This window comes from Tachysurus fulvidraco, chromosome 3 (genome assembly GCF_022655615.1).
Source record: "Tachysurus fulvidraco isolate hzauxx_2018 chromosome 3, HZAU_PFXX_2.0, whole genome shotgun sequence".
Lineage (NCBI taxonomy): Eukaryota > Metazoa > Chordata > Actinopteri > Siluriformes > Bagridae > Tachysurus > Tachysurus fulvidraco.
Genome location: NC_062520.1, coordinates 3,515,622 through 3,535,686, shown reverse-complemented (window position 1 = coordinate 3,535,686; position 20,065 = coordinate 3,515,622). Strand labels below are relative to the sequence as shown.

At 44.2% G+C, this 20,065-nt stretch overlaps 1 protein-coding gene across 3 annotated transcripts in view; it reads left to right on the top strand.

Moving 5' to 3' along the window:
- Positions 1 to 19,647, top strand: part of LOC113651840 (guanine nucleotide exchange factor VAV3) — a 93,111-nt gene extending 73,464 nt beyond the window's left edge. Inside the window, exons 19-28 of one of the 3 annotated variants that reach the window (XM_047810738.1) lie at positions 1,753 to 1,783; positions 3,577 to 3,707; positions 8,796 to 8,861; positions 8,985 to 9,016; positions 9,112 to 9,228; positions 10,518 to 10,605; positions 12,001 to 12,103; positions 13,868 to 13,948; positions 16,611 to 16,762; positions 17,200 to 19,647. In XM_047810738.1, the coding sequence (XP_047666694.1) occupies positions 1,753 to 1,783; positions 3,577 to 3,707; positions 8,796 to 8,861; positions 8,985 to 9,016; positions 9,112 to 9,228; positions 10,518 to 10,605; positions 12,001 to 12,103; positions 13,868 to 13,948; positions 16,611 to 16,762; positions 17,200 to 17,244 (846 nt within the window). In that variant the 3' untranslated portion in view covers positions 17,245 to 19,647. The remainder of the gene's footprint in view (positions 1 to 1,752; positions 1,784 to 3,576; positions 3,708 to 8,795; positions 8,862 to 8,984; positions 9,017 to 9,111; positions 9,229 to 10,517; positions 10,606 to 12,000; positions 12,104 to 13,867; positions 13,949 to 16,610; positions 16,763 to 17,199) is intronic. The other 2 variants (XM_047810739.1, XM_047810740.1) reach the window with 2 other exon arrangements.
- The last annotated feature ends 418 nt before the right edge of the window (positions 19,648 to 20,065 follow it).

Sequence of the window (20,065 nt, the reverse complement as noted above, 5' to 3'; positions counted from 1 at the left end):
GGAGCGAAACGTCTGAACAGATGCTGACGGTTCATTAACCCTTTACGCATGCAGACGTTTATTATTATGCATTTATTATTAATTTACTTTCATCTTAAAGCATTTTGAACAGTTTCAGTTTTCAATGGTAAAAAAGATCGGCCGCGTTTATGCAGGAAAAACAACATGAAATAAATCAATAAATAAATATATTAAATGTTTTACCAGCAATTATAGGTTTAAAAATAAGTAAATAAATAAATAAAGTTTTATCAATATTATAATGATGATAGCAATATTGTAATGATGATAATATAATTTTGTTATAGAATTTTGTAAAAAAAAAATCGTAACGATATTTTGAGAAAATTTTAAATTTGTTTCTTTTGCAAAGAAATTGATCATAATATTTTTTCATTTTAATTCAAAACTTCTGACTCCATCAGAACTGAATGCGACTGTACGGGACGTATCGTAGAAATGCCTTCGAGTGTTTTTGTGTTCTACGTTAATGAAGTTAAAGCTTCAACAATCAGTGTACTGTTTTCACCTGAGCTATTCTCAGCACAGATACACGTTATATCTCACGTTACATCACCTGCACACGCTCAGGTGTGCTTAGGTGTGTGTGTGTGTGTGTGTGTGTGTGTGTGTGTGTGTGTGTGTGTGTGTGTGTGTGTGTGTGTGTGTGTGTGTGTGAGTGTGTGTGCGTTGTCTGTGTGTGTGTCTGTAGTGTGTGTGTGTCATGTGTGTGTGCTGTGTATTGGTGTAGTGTACTGTGTGTCGTTGTGGATGTGTCGAGTGTAGTGTGTGCGTGTAGTGTGTGTGTGTGTGTGTGTGTCTGTGTGTGTGTATGTGTGTAGTGTAGGTGTGTGTGTGCGGTGTGTGTGTGCCGTCTGTGTGTGAGTGTTTGTGTGCGTGTGTGTGTGCGCGTGTGGTGTGTGTGCGTATGTTTGTGTGTGTGTGTGTGTTGGTGTGTGGTGTTTGTTTGTGTGTGTGTGTGTGTGTGTGTGTGTATGTTGTGTGTGATGTGTGTGTGTGTGTGTCTGTGCGTCTGGTTTGTGTTGTGTGTGTGTTGTGTATGGTGTGGTCATGTTTTGTGTGTGTGGTGGTGTCTGGTTTGTGTGTGTGTATGTATGTGTGAGTGTGTGTGTGTCTGTCTGTGTGTGTGTTTGTGTGGTGTGTGTGTGGGTTGGGTTGTGGTGTGTGTGTGTGTGTGTGTGTGTGTGTGTGTGTGTGTATGTGTGTGTGTGTGTATGTGTGTGTGTGTGTGTGTGTGTGTGTGTGTGTGTGTGTGTGTGTGTGTATGTGTGAGTGTGTGTGTGCAGATAATATGTTCTGTGTGCACAAAGTGACCTATATAGTATCGTTTGTTCTACTTTTACACGGTTCAGGAACTCCAGACTTCTCAATGTTCAGAAGCTATAGTGATAATTAATTTTCTAAAAATGCAGAAAAGAAATATAAAGTACTTACAATAGAAAGATAAGACGATAAGACGCATTTTATAGAAATATAAATTTGTATAGCAAATAAAAATAATAATAATAAATCAGGGATATATAGCATATACAGTATATATAGACTAGTAGTAGTCTGGCAGTAGATGGATATAGTGTAAGTGGAGTTTTAGCTCAGCTCAGCTGGAGGTTGGTGACTGAAGCGTGAACCTGCTCCCAGTCTGATAAGCAGAGTGTTGTGAGATTGTTAGCTTTACTGCTGCAGCTTCTCACTACACTGTGGGTTTATTCTGTCTCTTTACTTTCCTCACAGGACAGAACACACAGCCGGAAAGTAGATCCAGGTGAGACTGAAAACGCGAGAGAGAGAGCGGAGAGGAGAGAGAAGAGAGAGCGCGACAGCGCAGAGAGAGAGACGAGCGAGAGCGAGCGACGAAGAGAGCGAGAGAGCGAGAGAGAGAGAGGAGGAGGGGAGAGAGAGAGAAAAGGGGTGGAGAGAAGCGAAGCGAGAGAGAGAAGAAGAGAGAGAGGGAGCAGAGAGGGAGGGAGAGACGAGAAGAAAAGGGGTGGCGAGAGAAGAGAGATCGAGAAGAGAGAGGGCGAGAGAGAGGGCGGGAGGGCTCGAGAGCGGAGAACAGTGGGGGAGAGAGAGAGAGAGAGAGAGAGCGAGCGCGGAGGAGAGAGAGAGCGAGAGCAGAGAGAGCGAGAGGCGAGGGAGAGCGCGAGAGCAACGGGGGGGAGAGAGAGAGAGGGAGAGATAGAGCGAGAGAAGAGAGAGAGAGAGAGAGAGAGAGAGAGAGAGAAGCGGAGAAGACAGGGAGTAGAGGGAGGAGAGAGAGAGAGAGAGAAAGGGAGAGAGGGAGAGAGAGAGGAGGGAGAGCGGGCGCGAGAAAGGGAGAGAGGAGAGAGAGAGAGGGAGAGAAAGAGAAGAGAGAGAGGAGAGAGGTAAGGGCTGGAGGGAGGGAGGGAGGGAGGAGGGCAGGGAGGGAGGGAGGATGGAGGAGAGATCTCTCTCTCTCTCTCTCTCTCTCTCTCTCTCTCTCTCTCTCTCTCTCTCACACACACACACACACACACACAAACACACACTCTTTCTTTCTGTAGCCACGGGTCTCCAGTAACATGTACGACAGGTTTACACACATTAGCATGGCACTGCAGCTAGCCAGCAGGAATGTGCTGCAGAAACGTACACACACACACACACACACACACACACACACACACACACACACACACACACACACACACACACACACACACACACACACACACACACACACACACAGACACACACACACACACACAGTCATAAGGTAACAGAGAGACACACAATCCCAGTTCTCTCATGGACAGCAGTAACCTTGAGCCCTTAAAACTGGAGTCAATGATTGCTAAATTTTGAGAAATCCAAAATAACCTCAGTAACCCTGACCTTTAGCCTTTGGCTCATAGCCCTGCTTACTTTGTAAATACATGTTTACAAAGAAAATCATAGGGACTTTTTAAGAGAAAATAGACACACACACACACCCACACCCACACACACACACACACACACACACACACACACACACCCCTACCTTGTTTGTGTTCTGTCTCACACTCTTTGTTGTGGTGACCCGAGGCAACGCTAATAGCCTTGGTAGGGTTGAAAAATATTTGTGTTCTAGGTCATGAGTGCACTTCTTTGTAACCTAGCATTCATTAGGGGACACACACACAGGCACACACACACACACACACACACACACACACACACACACACACACACACACACACACACTGACTGAGAGAGAAAATTCTATAAGATAGACCACAGACATCACACAGACACCTAACATATGACTCTCACACACACCCACTAGCCTGCAGCTCGATACCATGCTAATCTGGTACATTAATGCAAGTGTGCATATTATATTACTTATTCTAGACTACAGAGGAAATATGATCATTTCACACACACACACACACAAACACACACACACACACACACACACACACACACACACACACACACAAAATGGCTTGCCAATCACGTACAATAACTGACTGTTGTCTAACTGCCAGATTGTCTGACTATGATTGACAGTCTGACTTTGTTTGTGTGGATGTATTTTTTTTTTCCCCTCAGGTTTGCCAAAAATGTTGGCTATAAGGAATTACCGCGGCGATCCCGTCCCACAGTGTGGCCCCGCCCTGAACATCCAGCAGGGTGACATCATCGAGCTGATCCGCGCAGACCTGCACAGCTCATGGTGGCAGGTACGAACCAACAAATCTACTGATGTTAATCAATGTTTATCTGAACTGAAGTGTGAAATTTTATTCATTTATAAAATACTTTTTTTTTTTCACTTATATAAATATTCTGCGAACTTAGCAAACCTGGCATTTAGCTAACTGACGTGAATTTGCTTGAAATAAACAAATAAATAAATGAATAAACAAACAAACAAACAAACAAATAAATAAATAAATAAGAATGCCATTGATTAACAAAGTAACGGAATAAAAAAAAAATTCTTTTGGAACAATTAGTTGAAAAAAGAAATGACGGGTGTACAAAGTGAATTTTTTCAAATTCTAATTAAGAGTAAAAGCATTCAAATTCATTGAATTTTGAATAGTGTACAAATGTAAAGTAGAGATACAGCAGTTCAAACCTGAAGTACAATGATCGGTGTCATATATTCAGTCGAAAACGATATGGTGTACAATACAGTAGCAGGGTACAATAAATTCTGACCACAATAAATACTGTACAGTACATAAATCACCGGCTGCTTAACAAACAGGACAAAAGAACAAAAGGACATAGCACGATCGCTTATAAATCCCGAACAACACGTGATCGTGCAATTTGCATAGAAAAAAACAAATGTATACAAGTTAAGCTGGTAGATTGATAGTAAAACATGTTCGGAGTCGCACAATAGCGGCGACTCTGGGGGAGTAAAACAATGAAAAATGTTGGCTCTTCCCAATCGGTTCTCACTATTCGAGGTAAATAACATCGGTGTCATGCTATTTTTTGGTAAATCACACACTTCAAATCAAATCAAGAGCCGTAGCGGCACGGCGAATCTCTCTAGGCGAATTCAGGAGCTGCAACTGGAAGCAAATCTGGAGCCAAAAAACAGAGATAATGTTTCGACATAGGGGGGGAAAAAGAATATCGGTATCTCTGAGACTTATTTGTAGTCACTGCATCCCTTCACTTCTCATTTACATCAACTGCGATCGAGTCGTCTTGATCCGAAAGAAAAGCAGTTGGGAAAAATCATTACATCAGGTTTTGGACACTAGCACTTTCTATCCTGGCATCGGTGTGCAGGTTGCATGCTAATGTCTGAAATAGTAATGAGGGAGTCTGAGTTTGTGTGTGTGTGTGTGTGTGTGTGTGTGTGTGTGTGTGTGTGTTTGTGTAGTTTTGAGTGTGACAGACTGTGTAACGTCGTCAGATGCCGCCCTCTGTCAACACTCGGTGCTGTTGATGCAAGCTGTTTGTCTCTCTGGCTCTCTGAGATAGTACACACGCCAGGATACCGCCTACCGAGCGTACACACACGCACACACAAATGCCTGAGTGTTTTTACCACATCGTCATACAGAAGGACACATAAACAAAGAATGACGGTGTACATGAACGCACACACCTCCGCACGTGTCGATTATAGAGATAAATGCCTGACGAGACATTTAAAACAATGGCATGCGTCTGTTCGCGTGGCACGGCGAATCGGGCGGAGGTTTCAAACAGCCCCGGATAATTTGTTGGCACAAAAACTCTCGGACAAACAGGTTAAGCCTGGATTAAATTCAATAGAAAGGTGAAGTCCAGGTGGCATCACGCTCATTCGTGATTATCGGTGATTGTCCGTTTCTTATTATGGTGAAAAATAGGAAATAAAACTCACAATTATAAAATGGCTAATAAATAATAGACAAGCCCAACAACCAGACCACTTGGATAGAAGCACATGAAAGCTATTCGTATGAATTCGCTGCTTATACACCTGTAACGTGAGCTATAAAGGAACTTGTTTCACAGGTTCTGTAGTCATGTAGTAAGTAAACATTTACGACATGATGAATAGTACAGAATTATCGGACAAAGCTGTGAGTTCTCTACAAGTCCATCCGCAATGACAACAACTTGGTTTATCTAGCGTGACCATCAGGAGGTGTCTTCTCCCTCTGCGTAACTGTATCTGTACTTCAGGCTTGGCCTGTGACGGGTAACCAGCTCAGTCTTCATCCGATAACCTAAATATGATGTCTTTTTATTCTCCTGCCATATCTTTAGTTATGCTACTTCTTGTCACTGGAGTGGTTACTTATGGAGTACTTTGGTATTTTTTTGCATTAAATCTCAATTTGTATTTTTTTTTAACCTTATATTTGCCTTAAAAGAACATTAACCTTTTGAAGTGAAAGATGCATGCTGTTGTGGTTAGCTGCTCCAATGAGAAGTAATGGCACCCTTTATACTCATCCTAAACATGTCTTTGGCTTGTTATCATGGCAAGATAAGATCTAAAATCCTGCAAAATGCTTATCCAAACTAATTGGGTCACAGGGAGCCTTTGCCTATCTCAGTGCGGGCATCGAGGCAGGATACACCCTGGACGGAGTACCAACCCATCACAGGGCACACACACACACACACTCATTCACTCACACACTCACACACACTATGGACAATTTTCCAGAGATGCCAATCAACCTACCATGCATGTCTTTGGACCTGGGGAGGAAACCGGAGTACCCGAAGGAAACCCCCGAGGCACGGGGAGAACATGCAAACTCCACACACACAAGGTGGAGGTGGGAATCGAACCCCCAACCTTGGAGGTGTGAGGCGAACATGCTAACCACTGAGCCCCCTGTGGATTATCCTGATAACAAAATGAATAGGCAAAGTTGCCTGGTAACCCTGGTACCTCATACCAGTAATGGAAACAGAATCTGAACTCCCCTTTTGCTATGGCTTGTGACCTTGTAACCATAGACAATAAACTGTCCTTTTCCTCACATTTTGCTAATGTGACCAGCTCATGTCAGTTTCTTCTCTACAACATCACAAGGATTCGAACATTTCTATGTGGCATCCTGCAATTTCTTACAGCATAGAGTGTGTGTACCACTAATAACATATGTAATGATGATAATTCTAGTAATTCTACTACTTTGTAAACCCTGGTTGATTGTTAAACTCGATGCCTCTTGAAGCCTTGATAGTCCTCGGTATTTAGGGACAGTTTGGTAGATTTGATAACCATAGAATAGTCATAGTATTTATTTACCCCATCTAACTTTGGTAATTCTGGTTTATTTAGTACCATGGGCAAGTTCTGGTAGCCTATGGTAACTCTCCTAGCTTTGGTAAACTTGATACCTTTGGAAAGGCTTGGTAATATTTGGTAGCTGTTGTACAGTATCTTTGACAATTGTGGTACCACTGGCAAGTCCTGGTAACTCACAAAGGTTTGGTAAGCTTGATATCATCAGCAAGACCTGAAAACCTTTGGTAACTCTTGGAGCTTTGATGAATTTGACCATTGGCAAGCTATTTTAAGATTTGATAACATTGGTAAGTCTTGATATCTTTGTGCAGCCCTGGTACACCAGTGTGACTTTAAATTATACTAGTGGTTCCTGCATAAGTCTTGAGACACTGATATTGCTGGTAGTCATGACAACCATGATAACCATAATAAATCATGGGTATCAACCATGGTGTCCTTGGGCCTTTTTACACCTGGACACTTCGTGTGTTGTCTCTGATCCGATAGCTATCTGATTTGTTAAAACTGTTCCATTTACATCAGGCCACATAAATGCGTCTCGGCGAATCGGATATCGACCCGATCTTCTTACTCCCGCCCAAAATGCAGATATATTTTACCTCATTTCCGGGTTAATTGAAATGGAACATGCTTTCGTGTATGTGGTTGCTACAAAAAACAGCATTTACTGTCTGCTGCATTTTAAGACACAACGAGACGCCTGGGTGAAAGATCGGAGCAGCGCTGGTGGGAAAACATATTTGTTTCTGGCGCGATGCACGAATCCCGAGTCACCTGCGAGTGACGTACTTCCGTTTCGGAGGAGTATAGCGCTGACGTATGTGGCTCGAACAACCACATTCATTTACACCTGTCCAGTTTCATCTGAAACGCGTCCCATTTATATCCGTCTCGAAAACGTTTCGGAGGGCATTTAGACCTGGTCTTTTTACCGTCGGATAGCTATCGGATCACAGAAAACGCAGGAAGTGACCAGGAGTAAAAAGCCCCCTTGATAACACAGGAATCTGTGATCCATCTGATCCTGAATTGGTAGTTTTATTAATGCTGGTAATTAAGTTTATAGAAAGTCAAATCCGTTTATACAAGGTGTTTCTGTTCTGTGAAAGCTCAGACATGCAAAGTTTTCCTAGGTGACACTGTTATTCCTTGTATACGTGATACCAACAGAGCCTGATAACCTTCCTAGTATAGTGTCAATAGTAACCCTTATACTTCTGTTATCCTTTATAACATTGATTACCCTGGAAACAGAATTCTACCCTCAGTAAAGGCAAAAAAAAATTGGGATTGGTAGATTTAACCTAATTTGTGCGGGCTAACAATTTTAACCTTATTCACAAGCTTACCTCAGCTGTAGAGCCAGCAGAAGAGCCCCATCGGAGAAGAGAGCTAAATCATCAGTAAGATAAATGTATCACGGCCACTTAAGCATGACTTAACAAATCAAGTTATTCTGAAGAGGAGGACCGTCTGGACCACCACAAGCTTTTAGCCTCTCCCAGAAGGACCGTCTGAATAATGATTCACGGTCCAGCATTAATGGGTGACAACATGGCATATCGTCGTTAGCATCGATGCTAACTGTATTCGGTTGTTATTATAGAACTTTCTGAAAAATCTGTGAGCCCATTTTCTCCTATTTTCTGGAAAGTTCTGGAAAGCAATCACGTCTCCACTTTGATTGTTAGATCTTTATTTTTACAGGCAAACAGGCTTGTGTTTTAAACTTTACCTCAGTAGATTATTCCTTACAGCCTCATTTACATGACAGAAGCTGGATTCAAATCATTATTATTTAAAAGCCTGAATAGAGTCGAAGTAAACAAACAAGTTGTCCATGCAAGTTGTTAGTCTCTAAAGACAACGGAATGGCTTTATCACCTTAAAAAGGAGTCGTTAAGTGGAGAAATGTTGGGCATCATCTGCTTTCTCACTCTAAACGAGTCGAGCCAAATGTTTGCTGAATAATCGAAAGGAAAAAAAAAATAGGAGTCGCTCGGCTGAACTTAACGTAATTATCTTGATGTCATGGTTGCAGGGCAAAGTCTTGACGACAAGGGAAGTCGGATTCTTTCCAAGCGACGCGGTGAAGCCTTGTCCGTGTGTGAGTGCCACTTCCTAATTGTTGTAGTCAGTAAGCAGACTGTAGACTACATACAGGTTTGAAACACATTATATCAGTAGGTGTATATTAATTTTAGTGCACGTTGTTTTTTTTTTTTTCCAGGCCAAACCTTTTGATTACTCTTCTCAACCATGGTGAGTTCAAACAATCCGATTTTTATATATATGTATTTATGTACATTGCGGCTACGATGTTTGACCCCTGTTTGACCCCTGTTTGACCCGGGCAGGTTTGCAAGTGGAATGCTGCGAGTGCAGGCGGAGGCGACGCTTCTGAACAGGCAGAACAGCACGTACCTGGTGAGGCATCGAGGGCACGACAGTAACGAGTACGCCATCAGCATCAAGTGAGTCAACATGATTTACACTTCTACCGTGTGTGTGAGTGTGTGGAGTGTGTGTGTGTCTGTGTGTGTCTGAGCAGCGTAGCAAGAACGCCGCAGTGCGAGACTGCGAGGGAGTTTTACTAACAAAACATAAGGCTTCCTTGAGCAAAAATTTCCAGGACTTTTCTGTCATATAATGTTTGCATAAGGGTGTGTGTGTGTGTGTGTGTGTGTGTGTGTGTGTGTGTGTGTGTGTGTGTGTGTGTGTGTGTGTGTGTGTGTGTGCATGGTTGCCACACTTTTTTTTAAGATTGTTACACATTTAGAGGAAAACATTTTTTTTTTGTTGTTGTTTTTTTAGCTATACAGCTAATGTAGCTAACAAGGAAAGGGATGTTATAGCCCCCAGTTTAGCGTCACATCACAAGATCTCAGCGCTGGGAATGTTTTGTTTGAATAATTCAAATGACCAGCAAGCCGACTATAACGAGGCTTTCATCAGTTTCTGAACAGCATGAAATTCTTTCACTTTTCCTTTGATTTATATTGTCGTATTTATAGACTACAGTCGCTGCTTATTGATGCTAATCTTCATTTCTCACGATTTACAAACTTCTGCTGTTTATCGAGCTCAAGTCAGAAGGCTACGACTTCCTCACAGCTCTGATTGTAGATGAAGTCACTGTACGCTAGCAGCTCAGGGACTTTGTGTTAAACAGCAAACAGTTCATCTAATCTGATAATATAATGATAATTAAACAACAAAAAGGAGTTTGCATGTTCTCCCCATGGCTTAGTGGTTAGCATGTTCGCCTCACACCTCCAGGGTTGGGGGTTCGATTCCCGCCTCCACCTTGTGTGTGTGGAGTTTGCATGTTCTCCCCGTGCCTCGGGGTTTCCTCCGGGTACTCCGGTTTCCTCCCTCGGTCCAAAGACATGCATTGTAGGTTGATTGGCATCTCTGGAAAATTGTCCGTAGTGTGTGAGTGTGTGTGTGAGTGAATGAGAGTGTGTGTGTGCCCTGTGATGGGTAGGCACTCCGTCCAGGGTGTATCCTGCCTCGATGCCCGATGACACCTGAGATAGGCACAGGCTCCTCGTGACCCGAGAAGTTCGGATAAGCGGTAGAAAATGAGTGAATGAATGAATGAATGTATTTAATTAATTTATTTATTTTGACCCGTTTTACACTTATTTTAACTGTCCGTAAACTTCACTCGCCTTTCGTCCTTTTTTTCACCTCGTGTAAAGACTGGAACGACAATAAAAATCTACAGATTAAAACCTAAAGTTTTATTTCCACATTCCAGGTTTAACAACGATGTGAAACACATTAAGATCTTAACCAAAGACGGCTACTTCCAGATCGCAGAGAACAGGAGGTTCAGGAGCATCATGGTGAGTGGAAACCTAAATAAAACAAAAAAAAAAACTAGCATGCTAATCTTCAAAGAGTTTTCCAGGATCCGATAATAATCACTTCTATAATGTATCACTAAAATATCAGGAGGAGCATTGGTATTATATAATTATTAGATATTATGGTGAGCTTTGGGGGACACGTTGGCTTAGTGGTTAGCATGTTCGCCTCACACCTCCAGGGTTGGGGGTTCGATTCCCACCTCCGCCTTGTGTGTGTGGAGTTTGCATGTTCTCCCAGTGCCTCGGGGGTTTCCTCCGGGTACTCCGGTTTCCTCCTCCGGTCCAAAGACATACATGGTAGGTTGATTGGCATCTCTAGAAAATTGTCCATAGTGTGTGAGTGTGTGTGTGAATGAGAGTGTGTGTGTGCCCTGTGATGGGTTGGCACTCCGTCCAGGGTGTATCCTGCCTCGATGCCCGATGACGCCTGAGATAGACACAGGCTCCCCGTGACCCGAGGTAGTTCGGATAAGCGGTAGAAAAAGAATGAATGGTGAGCTTTTCAGTGAGGAGACTTTTATAGAAGTTTCACAGCGTTGTAACATCTTCAGGATGTTAGGAGTTTTTCCTGTAGCGCGTCGACCCGCTCGCTCCGCTCGGTCACGTAAGATCCTGTAATTGATTCTTTTTTCCAGAACTGCACACCATAAACACAGCATTTACTACATGAACTGTGAAGCAAGTGCGCGCTTAAGAGCGAACGATTTGCGCCCCCTAGTGTCACAAATATAAATATTTCAATAAATATCTACTAATTATTTATGTTATAGGACGAGTTTTAAATGTTTAGACGTAAGACTCTATACAGTATTCGTCTGTAGTGTGTGAATAATACAAAAAATGTCTTTTTAGTGAAGACTTTATCCAGGAATATTGAATATTCTATTAGGTTTTTTTATTATATTGTCCGTATTATTGTACATTTTATGCCGCCTTTATTGCCTCATCTGTTTTCCTTTTAAGAGGCTTCTCAGAGGCGGCCTTTTAACGACGTTATGTCATGCGCAGAGCGAGCCACTTTTGTCATTTACTTCTGAAAGCACTTTTAGATTTGATTTCTCTAATACCATTTAAAGAGCGTTATTAGATTGCGAATGAGGCCGTCTTATCGAATCCCCTCATTTTTGTTCTAAGTGCGTTTTTATTTTTTTTCTCGGCTTCACCACTGAGAGCTGCTTTTATTTCAGCGGTAATCTAGGGCTGTGTCCTAAATGGCAATGCTCACTCACTGACATACTGTGATGAGTAGCTGACATTACGTTCGATTAAAAGAAAATAATCGAGTTTTTTTTAAATAGACAACGATAGTAGACTCTGACTTTTAGACCTTTGTGTAAATGTGTGTGTGTGTGTGTGTGTGTGTGTGTGTAGGAGCTGATTGAGTACTACAAACATCACTCTCTAAAAGAAGGCTTCAGGACACTTGATACGACACTGCAGTTTGCCTACAGAGAGCCAGAGAACGGAGGGAGCAGTGAGTACACTTCCCCTACGCTTCACTCTCACACCTCCCTAACACTCCCCAGAGACTAGCGGAGACACGTCCCGAAAAACGCACGGACATACGGTGGGAGAGACACGCCCCGAGCGAGAGGGGCGCGCAGACACGGCCCGGAGACACGGCGCGCAGACACGGCCCGAGACCCGCGCGACACCCCGAGACACAGACACGCCCGAGACACGGCGCGCAGACAGACCGGCCCGGAGGGACACGGCCCGAGACCCGGCGCAGCGCCGCGACCGAGACACGGCCCGGACACGGCCGAGACCCGGCGCGCAGACACGGCCCCGAGACCCGGCGCGCAGACACGCCCGAACCCGCGCGAGACACGGCACGAAACAGCCCCGAGACACGGCCCGAGACCCGGCGCGCAGACACGGCCCGGAGACACGGCGCCGAGACCCGGCGCGCAGACACGGCCCAAGACCCGCGCGCAGACACGGCCCCGAGACACGGCCCCAGACCCGGCGCGCAGACACGGACCCGAGACACCGGCCGGGATACACGGCGCGCAGGACGCCACGGCCCCCCACAGACCCGGAGCGCAGACCCGGCCCCGAGACACGGCCCCGAGACCCGGCGCGAAGGACACGGCCCCGAGGACACGGCCCCCGAGACCCGGCGCGCAGACACGGCCCCGAGGCCCGGCGCGCAGACACGGCCCCGAGACCCGGCGCGCAGACCACGGCCCGGAGGACCCGGCGCCTAGACCCGGCGCGCAGACAACGGCCCCAAGACCCTGCGCGCAGACACGGCCCCGAGACCACGGCCCCGCAGGACACTGCCCCAGGACCCGGGAGCGCAGGACCCGGCCCCGAGGACACGGCCGGGAGACACGGCGAGCAGAGACGGTCCCCAGACCCCGGAGCGCAGACCCGGCCCCTATACACTTCCCCTATACCCTTCTCTCATACACTTCCCCTATACCCTTCTCTCATACACTTCCCCTATACCCTTCTCTCATACACTTCCCCTATACACTTCCCCTATACCCTTCTCTCATACACTTCCCCTATACCCTTCTCTCATACACTTCCCCTATACACTTCTCCTATACCCTTCTCTCATACACTTCCCCATACCCTTTTCTCATACATATTCCCTGTACACTTACCCTATACCCTTCCCCTGCACACTTCCCGTATACAGTGTCTCACCTGTCACATGTCTCACCTGTCTCCACTGCACCCATTTAGACCAATAAGAAAAGAAACAAATTCCCATCACTGAGCAACTTGATTAAAATTTATTATGTGCCGTATTCAAACTTAGAAAATCTTCACATCATATGACAGACAAATCCAGTACAGTAGTCGTGGAGACGTCGGTGTAAAAAACTGGACTCAAAGTGCAGCTCGATAAGACTTGGCTAGTCAGCATGCTGTTAGCATGAAGGAAGTGGAATCTGATCTGCTGGACAGAATAAAGGACTAAAGCACTGCTGCATCACTCGCTTTAGGTAGAGATGACATGAGGGATAAATCTGCCAAATCAGCAGGGCATTGTGGGTAATGTAGGTTACTGTCAGAAAGACAACATTTAAACTAATTAATGCCAACTTGGAATTTAGAAAATAAATCATCTTTAAGGGGCATCTGCCACTGCTTGGCATTACAGCTTGGCATTTCAATTCTGCTTCTCATCCTCTCTTCACCTCTCTCTCTATTTCTATCTTCTCATCTGCCTCTCTCTCTCTCTCTCTCTCTCTCTCTCGCTCTCTCGCTCTCTCTTTCTCAGCTCCATTGCTGTGCACTCTTTCTTTAGTTTCTTCTGCAGGCTGCAGCTTCGTGCCCCCCTCCTCCGACCCCTTCTGGTCAGGTAGTGTTACTGCTTCATTTCTGCCTCCATCTGCTACTCGTTCTGCATCCCTCCATCTTTCTGTGTGTGTGTATGTGTGTGTGACATGTCTGGTGCTTTAACACGTTATCTATATCAGACGCACTGATGTCACTTCTCAGGATACGAGGAGTTTTGTTTGTTAGAAACTTTTGCAGATCACGATCACGGATAAATTAAACTTCCAGCCGATGTCATGGTGGAAGAGACCCCAGCTTGACCTATCAGTAGCTTTGCATCAAACCAGCTGACACTTTTCTTAGTTACAGAATTCACCAGAATTTTACGGACATTTTGCTGATATTTTCTGGAATATATTAATAAACACTGCTACGAATGACCAAGCGTGCTCGTGGATCGTTTACATGTAGCCACGCCCACAAAACTCATAAAAGACAAAGGTCTCAGAGTCTTATAGCCAGTGCAGCGCATCACCTACCACAGACACACACAGTAACCTTTCCTCCTCATTGCATAGGCAGCTTTAATATTATCTGCTTGATTAAATAAACTTACCGAATAAGAGACACGGTGCATTCAGTATTGTGATCCAATGGTGTGGCTTAACGTGCACACACACACACACACACACACACACACACACAGTCTTTGAGCTCAACTGCATCGAAAGCGCGTGTAAAGCACGTGCGTCATTTTTATTCCTTTCTTTCCTCCCTCTTGTGCTCAGTGAGAAATGGTTCGCAGTGTGAAATGCGATTAACCCGGAGAATAAAAGTGCCTCGCTTTCTCAGCGCTTCTGAATCTGTAATCAAAACAGCCACAGCTCTGATTGGACTCAGCCCAGATTCACCAGAATCACTCATGTGGAGTGGAAACACAGCGGCAGGCTGTCACTCACACACACGCGCACACACACACACACACACACACACACACACACACACACACACTCAGACTGATTAGAAGCTCCTCGGGGATGTGCAGTTATCCATACACACTCTCTGAGGTGGAAAAGTCAGCGTAAAGATAAATAGCGAAGAAGCGATGATCTCATGAATCTGTCTGTGGCTCTGTCCCAAACCACCGGAGTCATTTCATGGAACATGCAAAAATCCACTTAATCAAGATTTCATGACGATTTTCAGGTCTGATGACTTTTTGAATGTTCAATGTTTTATTCCCTGGTTTCTGGTCTACACTAGTTTTCAGTATAACTACTTCTTTAGTGTCCACTAGCTTTCAGTGTCCCCTAGTCTTAAGTGTCCACTAGCTTTTAGTACACAACTTAGTCTTCAGGGTCCACTAGCTTTTAGTACAACTCAGTCTTCAGTGTCCACTAGCTTTCAGTACAACTCAGTCTTCAGTGTCCACTAGTCTTCATTGTCCACTAGCTTTCGGTACAACTCAGTCTTCAGTGTCCAGCAGTGTTCAGTTTCCACTAGTTTTCAGTGTCCACTAGTCTTCAGTGTCCACTAGCTTTCAGTACAACTCAGTCTTCAGTGTCCACTAGTCTTCATTGTCCACTAGCTTTCAGTACAACTCAGTCTTCAGTGTCCACTAGTTTTCAGTGTCCACTAGTCTTCAGTGTCCACTAGCTTTCAGTACAACTCAGTCTTTAGTGTCCACTAGCTATCAGTACAACTCAATCTTCAGTGTCCAACAGTCTTCAGTGTCCACTAGTCTCCAGTGTCCACTAGCTTTCAGTACAACTCAGTCTTCAGTGTCCAGCAGTGTTCAGTTTCCACTAGTTTTCAGTGTCCACTAGTCTCCAGTGTCCACTAGCTTTCAGTACAACTCAGTCTTCAGTGTCCACTAGTCTTCAGTGTCCACTAGTCTTCAGTGTCCACTAGTTTTCAGTGTCCACTAGTCTCCAGTGTCCACTAGCTTTCAGTACAACTCAGTCTTCAGTGTCCACTAGTCTTCAGTGTCCACTAGTTTTCAGTGTCCACTAGTCTCCAGTGTCCACTAGCTTTCAGTACAACTCAGTCTTCAGTGTCCACTAGTCTTCAGTGTCCACTAGCTTACAGTGTCCCCTAGTCTTCAGTGATCACTAGTACTCAGTATACCCTAGTATTTAGTGTCCACTAGCTTTGTGTTTCAGATTCTTTTTTCAATTTCTTTACTGTCCCATATCTCAGTGTCACTTAGTTTCCAGTGCTGCTCCAGTGTCCCCTACTCTCCAGTGTCCCCTATACTTCGGTGTTCACTAATCTCTAATGTCCCCTAAGGCTCAAGTGTCCATTAGTATACGAGTCCCCTATTTTCCCCTAAGTGCCCTGTCCATTAATTTCTAGTGTCCACCAGTTTTTAGTTATTTCCAGCGTCTACTAATTTCCAGTGTCTCAGTTTCCACTAGTGTCCCGGTGTCCCAGAGTTCCCAGTTTCCCTTTGATCTCTTGTATCCTTGTTTTTCCATTTCCCATTATCCCCTAGTCTCCAGTGTTCCCTAAACTCCAGCTTTCACTTTTGTCTCGCCTATGTTTTAGTTTTGCTTCCTAATATCGAATTGTCAACTCATGCCTTTGTCCACTTGATTGTCCATATATATATATATATTACTTTGTCTCTGTGTGTCTCATTATTGTACAGTAGTCATCATTGTGGTCTTGTATTACTTCCCCTTGTTTCCATGGTAACCAGACAAAACGTTAACGCGTATCTGTCCGTTCTGTCTCCGCCTCAGTGTTGACTCCGAAGGTGATCGGTGTGGCGACCGCTCGGTACGACTTCAGCTCTCGAGATATGAGGGAGCTTTCGCTGCAGGAAGGGGACATAGTGAGGATTTACAGCAAGTCCACGACTAACGGCTGGTGGAGGGGCGAGGTCAACGGCCGGGTGAGCGCGAGCACGCGCGTGTGTGTGTGTGTGTGTGTGTGTGTGTGTGTGTGTGTGTGTGTGGAGAGAGAGAGAGAGAGAGAGAGATAGAGATAGAGAGAGAGAGTTTTAGCTATATATTCCTAGCTGTAATAATCTCATTATAACTGGTTTCCAGCAGCTTATAGAATAGCACTTGATGCAGCGCAGGTTATTATATTACATTTTATTATTATTTTATATCAAGATTTTCTTGTAAACGCAACCTCATGAAGGAAAAAGATGCTAAACCAGAGTTAATGAAATGTGATGATCAGGATGTGGGCAATTTGATCAGACTTTTAATTCTCTATCAGCATAATTATAACAGATCATAGAAATGACATTAATAATAATGATAATAATCTCTCTCTCTCTGTCTCTCTCTCTCTCTCTCTCTCTCTCTCTCTGTCGATCAGGTGGGATGGTTTCCCTCCACGTATGTAGAAGAAGGAGACGAGTGAAAAGCAGACCAACAAAAAGAAGTAAAAAAAAAGACATTTTTTCTGTTTACATGCTGAACTGGACTGAACCATGGACTCGTCCTGAGACACGAGCGTCAACGGCGTCTCGTAGAAATGTCTCAGCAGGGACACTCGGCGCTTCCCCAGAATCCTCTGCTGTCAGCAAAACAGTCACCAGTGAAGGTGTTTGTGTGTGTGTGTGTATTACTGTGAACGATGGGAGGTAGTCAGAACCCCCACAGGTGTGTACGTCACTCTGTGTGAGCGTGTTTGTGTGTGTGCGTGTGTGTGTGTGTGTGTATCTTTGACATTGTCACTAATCAGCTGCATTTATTATGTGGATGTTTGTGTTTTCTTTTCCTCCGATGTTGCTGCTTATCTAGTAAGGACAAGTTTATCTGATTTGAGAGACAGAGAGTGAGCTGATAGAGCCACACACACACACACACACACACACACACACACACAGAGAGAGACTCTCACCTCTAGATAGTACATCCACTGCATTTTTAATCCAGTGTCCTGATAGAAGATGATTGACAGCCCACACTCCCTGCTCTTATCTGACCCACTTTCCAGACACCAGAACCCCCAGTCAGTCCATTTCAGCTCAAAACTGAAATACAGATTTAGAATAAATTATATTTTCACACCAGTTTTCACAATCGTGTTACAGATGAGACTAAAAACCCAAAGGATCGTAAAAGGCATTTCGCCGATATTTATTTGTCTCGTCCGTTCAGCGATCAGGCCTGTGCGTCTCACAGCACGGCCGTAGTGTGGAACTGATGCCACTAGATGGCACCAGAATTAATGGATTAATAAACCGTCTCACATCCCTCCGTCACATCATAGCACAGCACAACACTTCGCAGCCTTTAAAAAACTTTAACATTCTCCCGTCAGTCTCTCTAAGTTGCCTTGTATGCTAAATCCTCATTCCACTCGCTGTCCACATGGATTAGCGACATTCCCGAACATTCCAGGACGAGGAACACTACCGGACATTCCATAGCAACAATTTAGATTGCAAAAGTGCTTTGAAGTCTTTATCAATGAAAACACTGTTTCGCTAGCTTACAGACATATAATAGAAGAACAAGGTCTTCACCTGTGGTTTGGAGATGGCTGAGCTGTTCGGACATCTAGGGGAAGTTCGTCCCACCACCTTGGTGCCAGAACAGAAAGAGTCTTGCTGTATAACTCCCTCTTGCCCTAATCTATATTTTTGCTAGAACATTCCAGACAAACAACCCATACTTACTTAAACCTCCCAGAACGCAGAATCGAACATATACTGTATATATATGTATATGGAACATTATAGAAAACCAAATCCATTGAGAAATACATTTACGAAGACGTTTGCTAGAACTTCAGAGAAGACCGACGTATTCTTAAACGTTCTAGGATCCTTAGCTGACCGAAAACAACCTAAAACAATCCAGAATCCCGATCTGTCCTAAAAACATTCCGTAAATGCTACTAGATCTTAGATATTCGAAAACAACGTACCATCTTAATCCAAATCATCTACTTAATTGTTGAGCTTAAACATTCCAGCACATTGACCCGTCCTTTAACATTCCAGAATATCCGAATATTCCTCCTTCTGAGGTAAAACGCTGTGTTACAGTACGTCATTTGCCCTCACCCGATTATCCCTGAGCTAAGAGTTTCATTTCACTAACTGACCGCTTCGTTTTGTTTCTCACTCACACAGCCTTCGAAAAACAAAGGCATTGGTTAGTAAATGCAGAGGAATCAGAATCATGCCTTCGTTATTTATTTCTGAACATCGTTGTAGCACAAAGATGTTATATATATATGTGTCACACCGACCGTTCGTTTGGACCGTCCTCGTCTCCTCAGCTACGCCTCTGATGAACTGTGATAAGAGCTCCTATCTACCCACAATCCCATGCTTCTATATGTCAATCTGTCATTTCAGACATTTCAGTGCATGGATCTCTCTCTCTCTCTCTCTCTCTCTCTCTCTCTCTCTCTCTCAAACCCGTGTGACCTTCCCACTGTGTGAAGACGTTTAGAAGCCGATAATATCCTCCCACGGAACCGCTGAATAGATAGATAAACATTATCCCATGTTCAATGCTGCATGTTTTCTTTTTTTTTTTCTTTTTCTCATGATTATAAATTTGTAACCTTTTAACCAACCTGTTCGAGCTACTAACAGCACCACAAAGCTGTAGATGTCTATAAAGGACCTTGAATATTCTTACGGTACTTTTACAACTGTTGTTCACCGAAGCCAAAGACCTGTGTTTGTGTGTGTGTGTGTGTGTGTTAATGAGAGCCACAGTGGCCTGTGCAATCCTGACTTACTGCTGTGTTATACTGTATATATGTAGATAAAGCACAATAAAGTTATATTGCTTGTTTTTATGTGATGTTTTGCTCCTTGTCTCCACTGCTAGACATCTTTAATCATTTCAGCTAGCGGATGCCTCTTTTCCACCAAAAAGAACCGGGTGCTGGTTCAGAGCTAGTGCTGGTGCTGGTTCAAAGTTGGTTCCACTGGCGAACCTTCTAAGAACCGGTTTGCCTTTCCACCGGCTAGAGAGCATCACAGCGCCGAGTGTGACGTCACTGTATACGTGTCACGTGTCCCAGCAACGTTAGCGCAGCAGCGGCAAACACAAACACGACAACAATGGTGGATGTTGCTTTACTGTTAATGCTCATGGCTTCATCCAAACGCGGCGAATAAAACGTGTACGTGCGGCTCCGTGTAATCTGTATAAACGGAGGTTGTAATCGATAAAGTACATAACGTTATTTTATCGTTAACACCGAAAAAAGT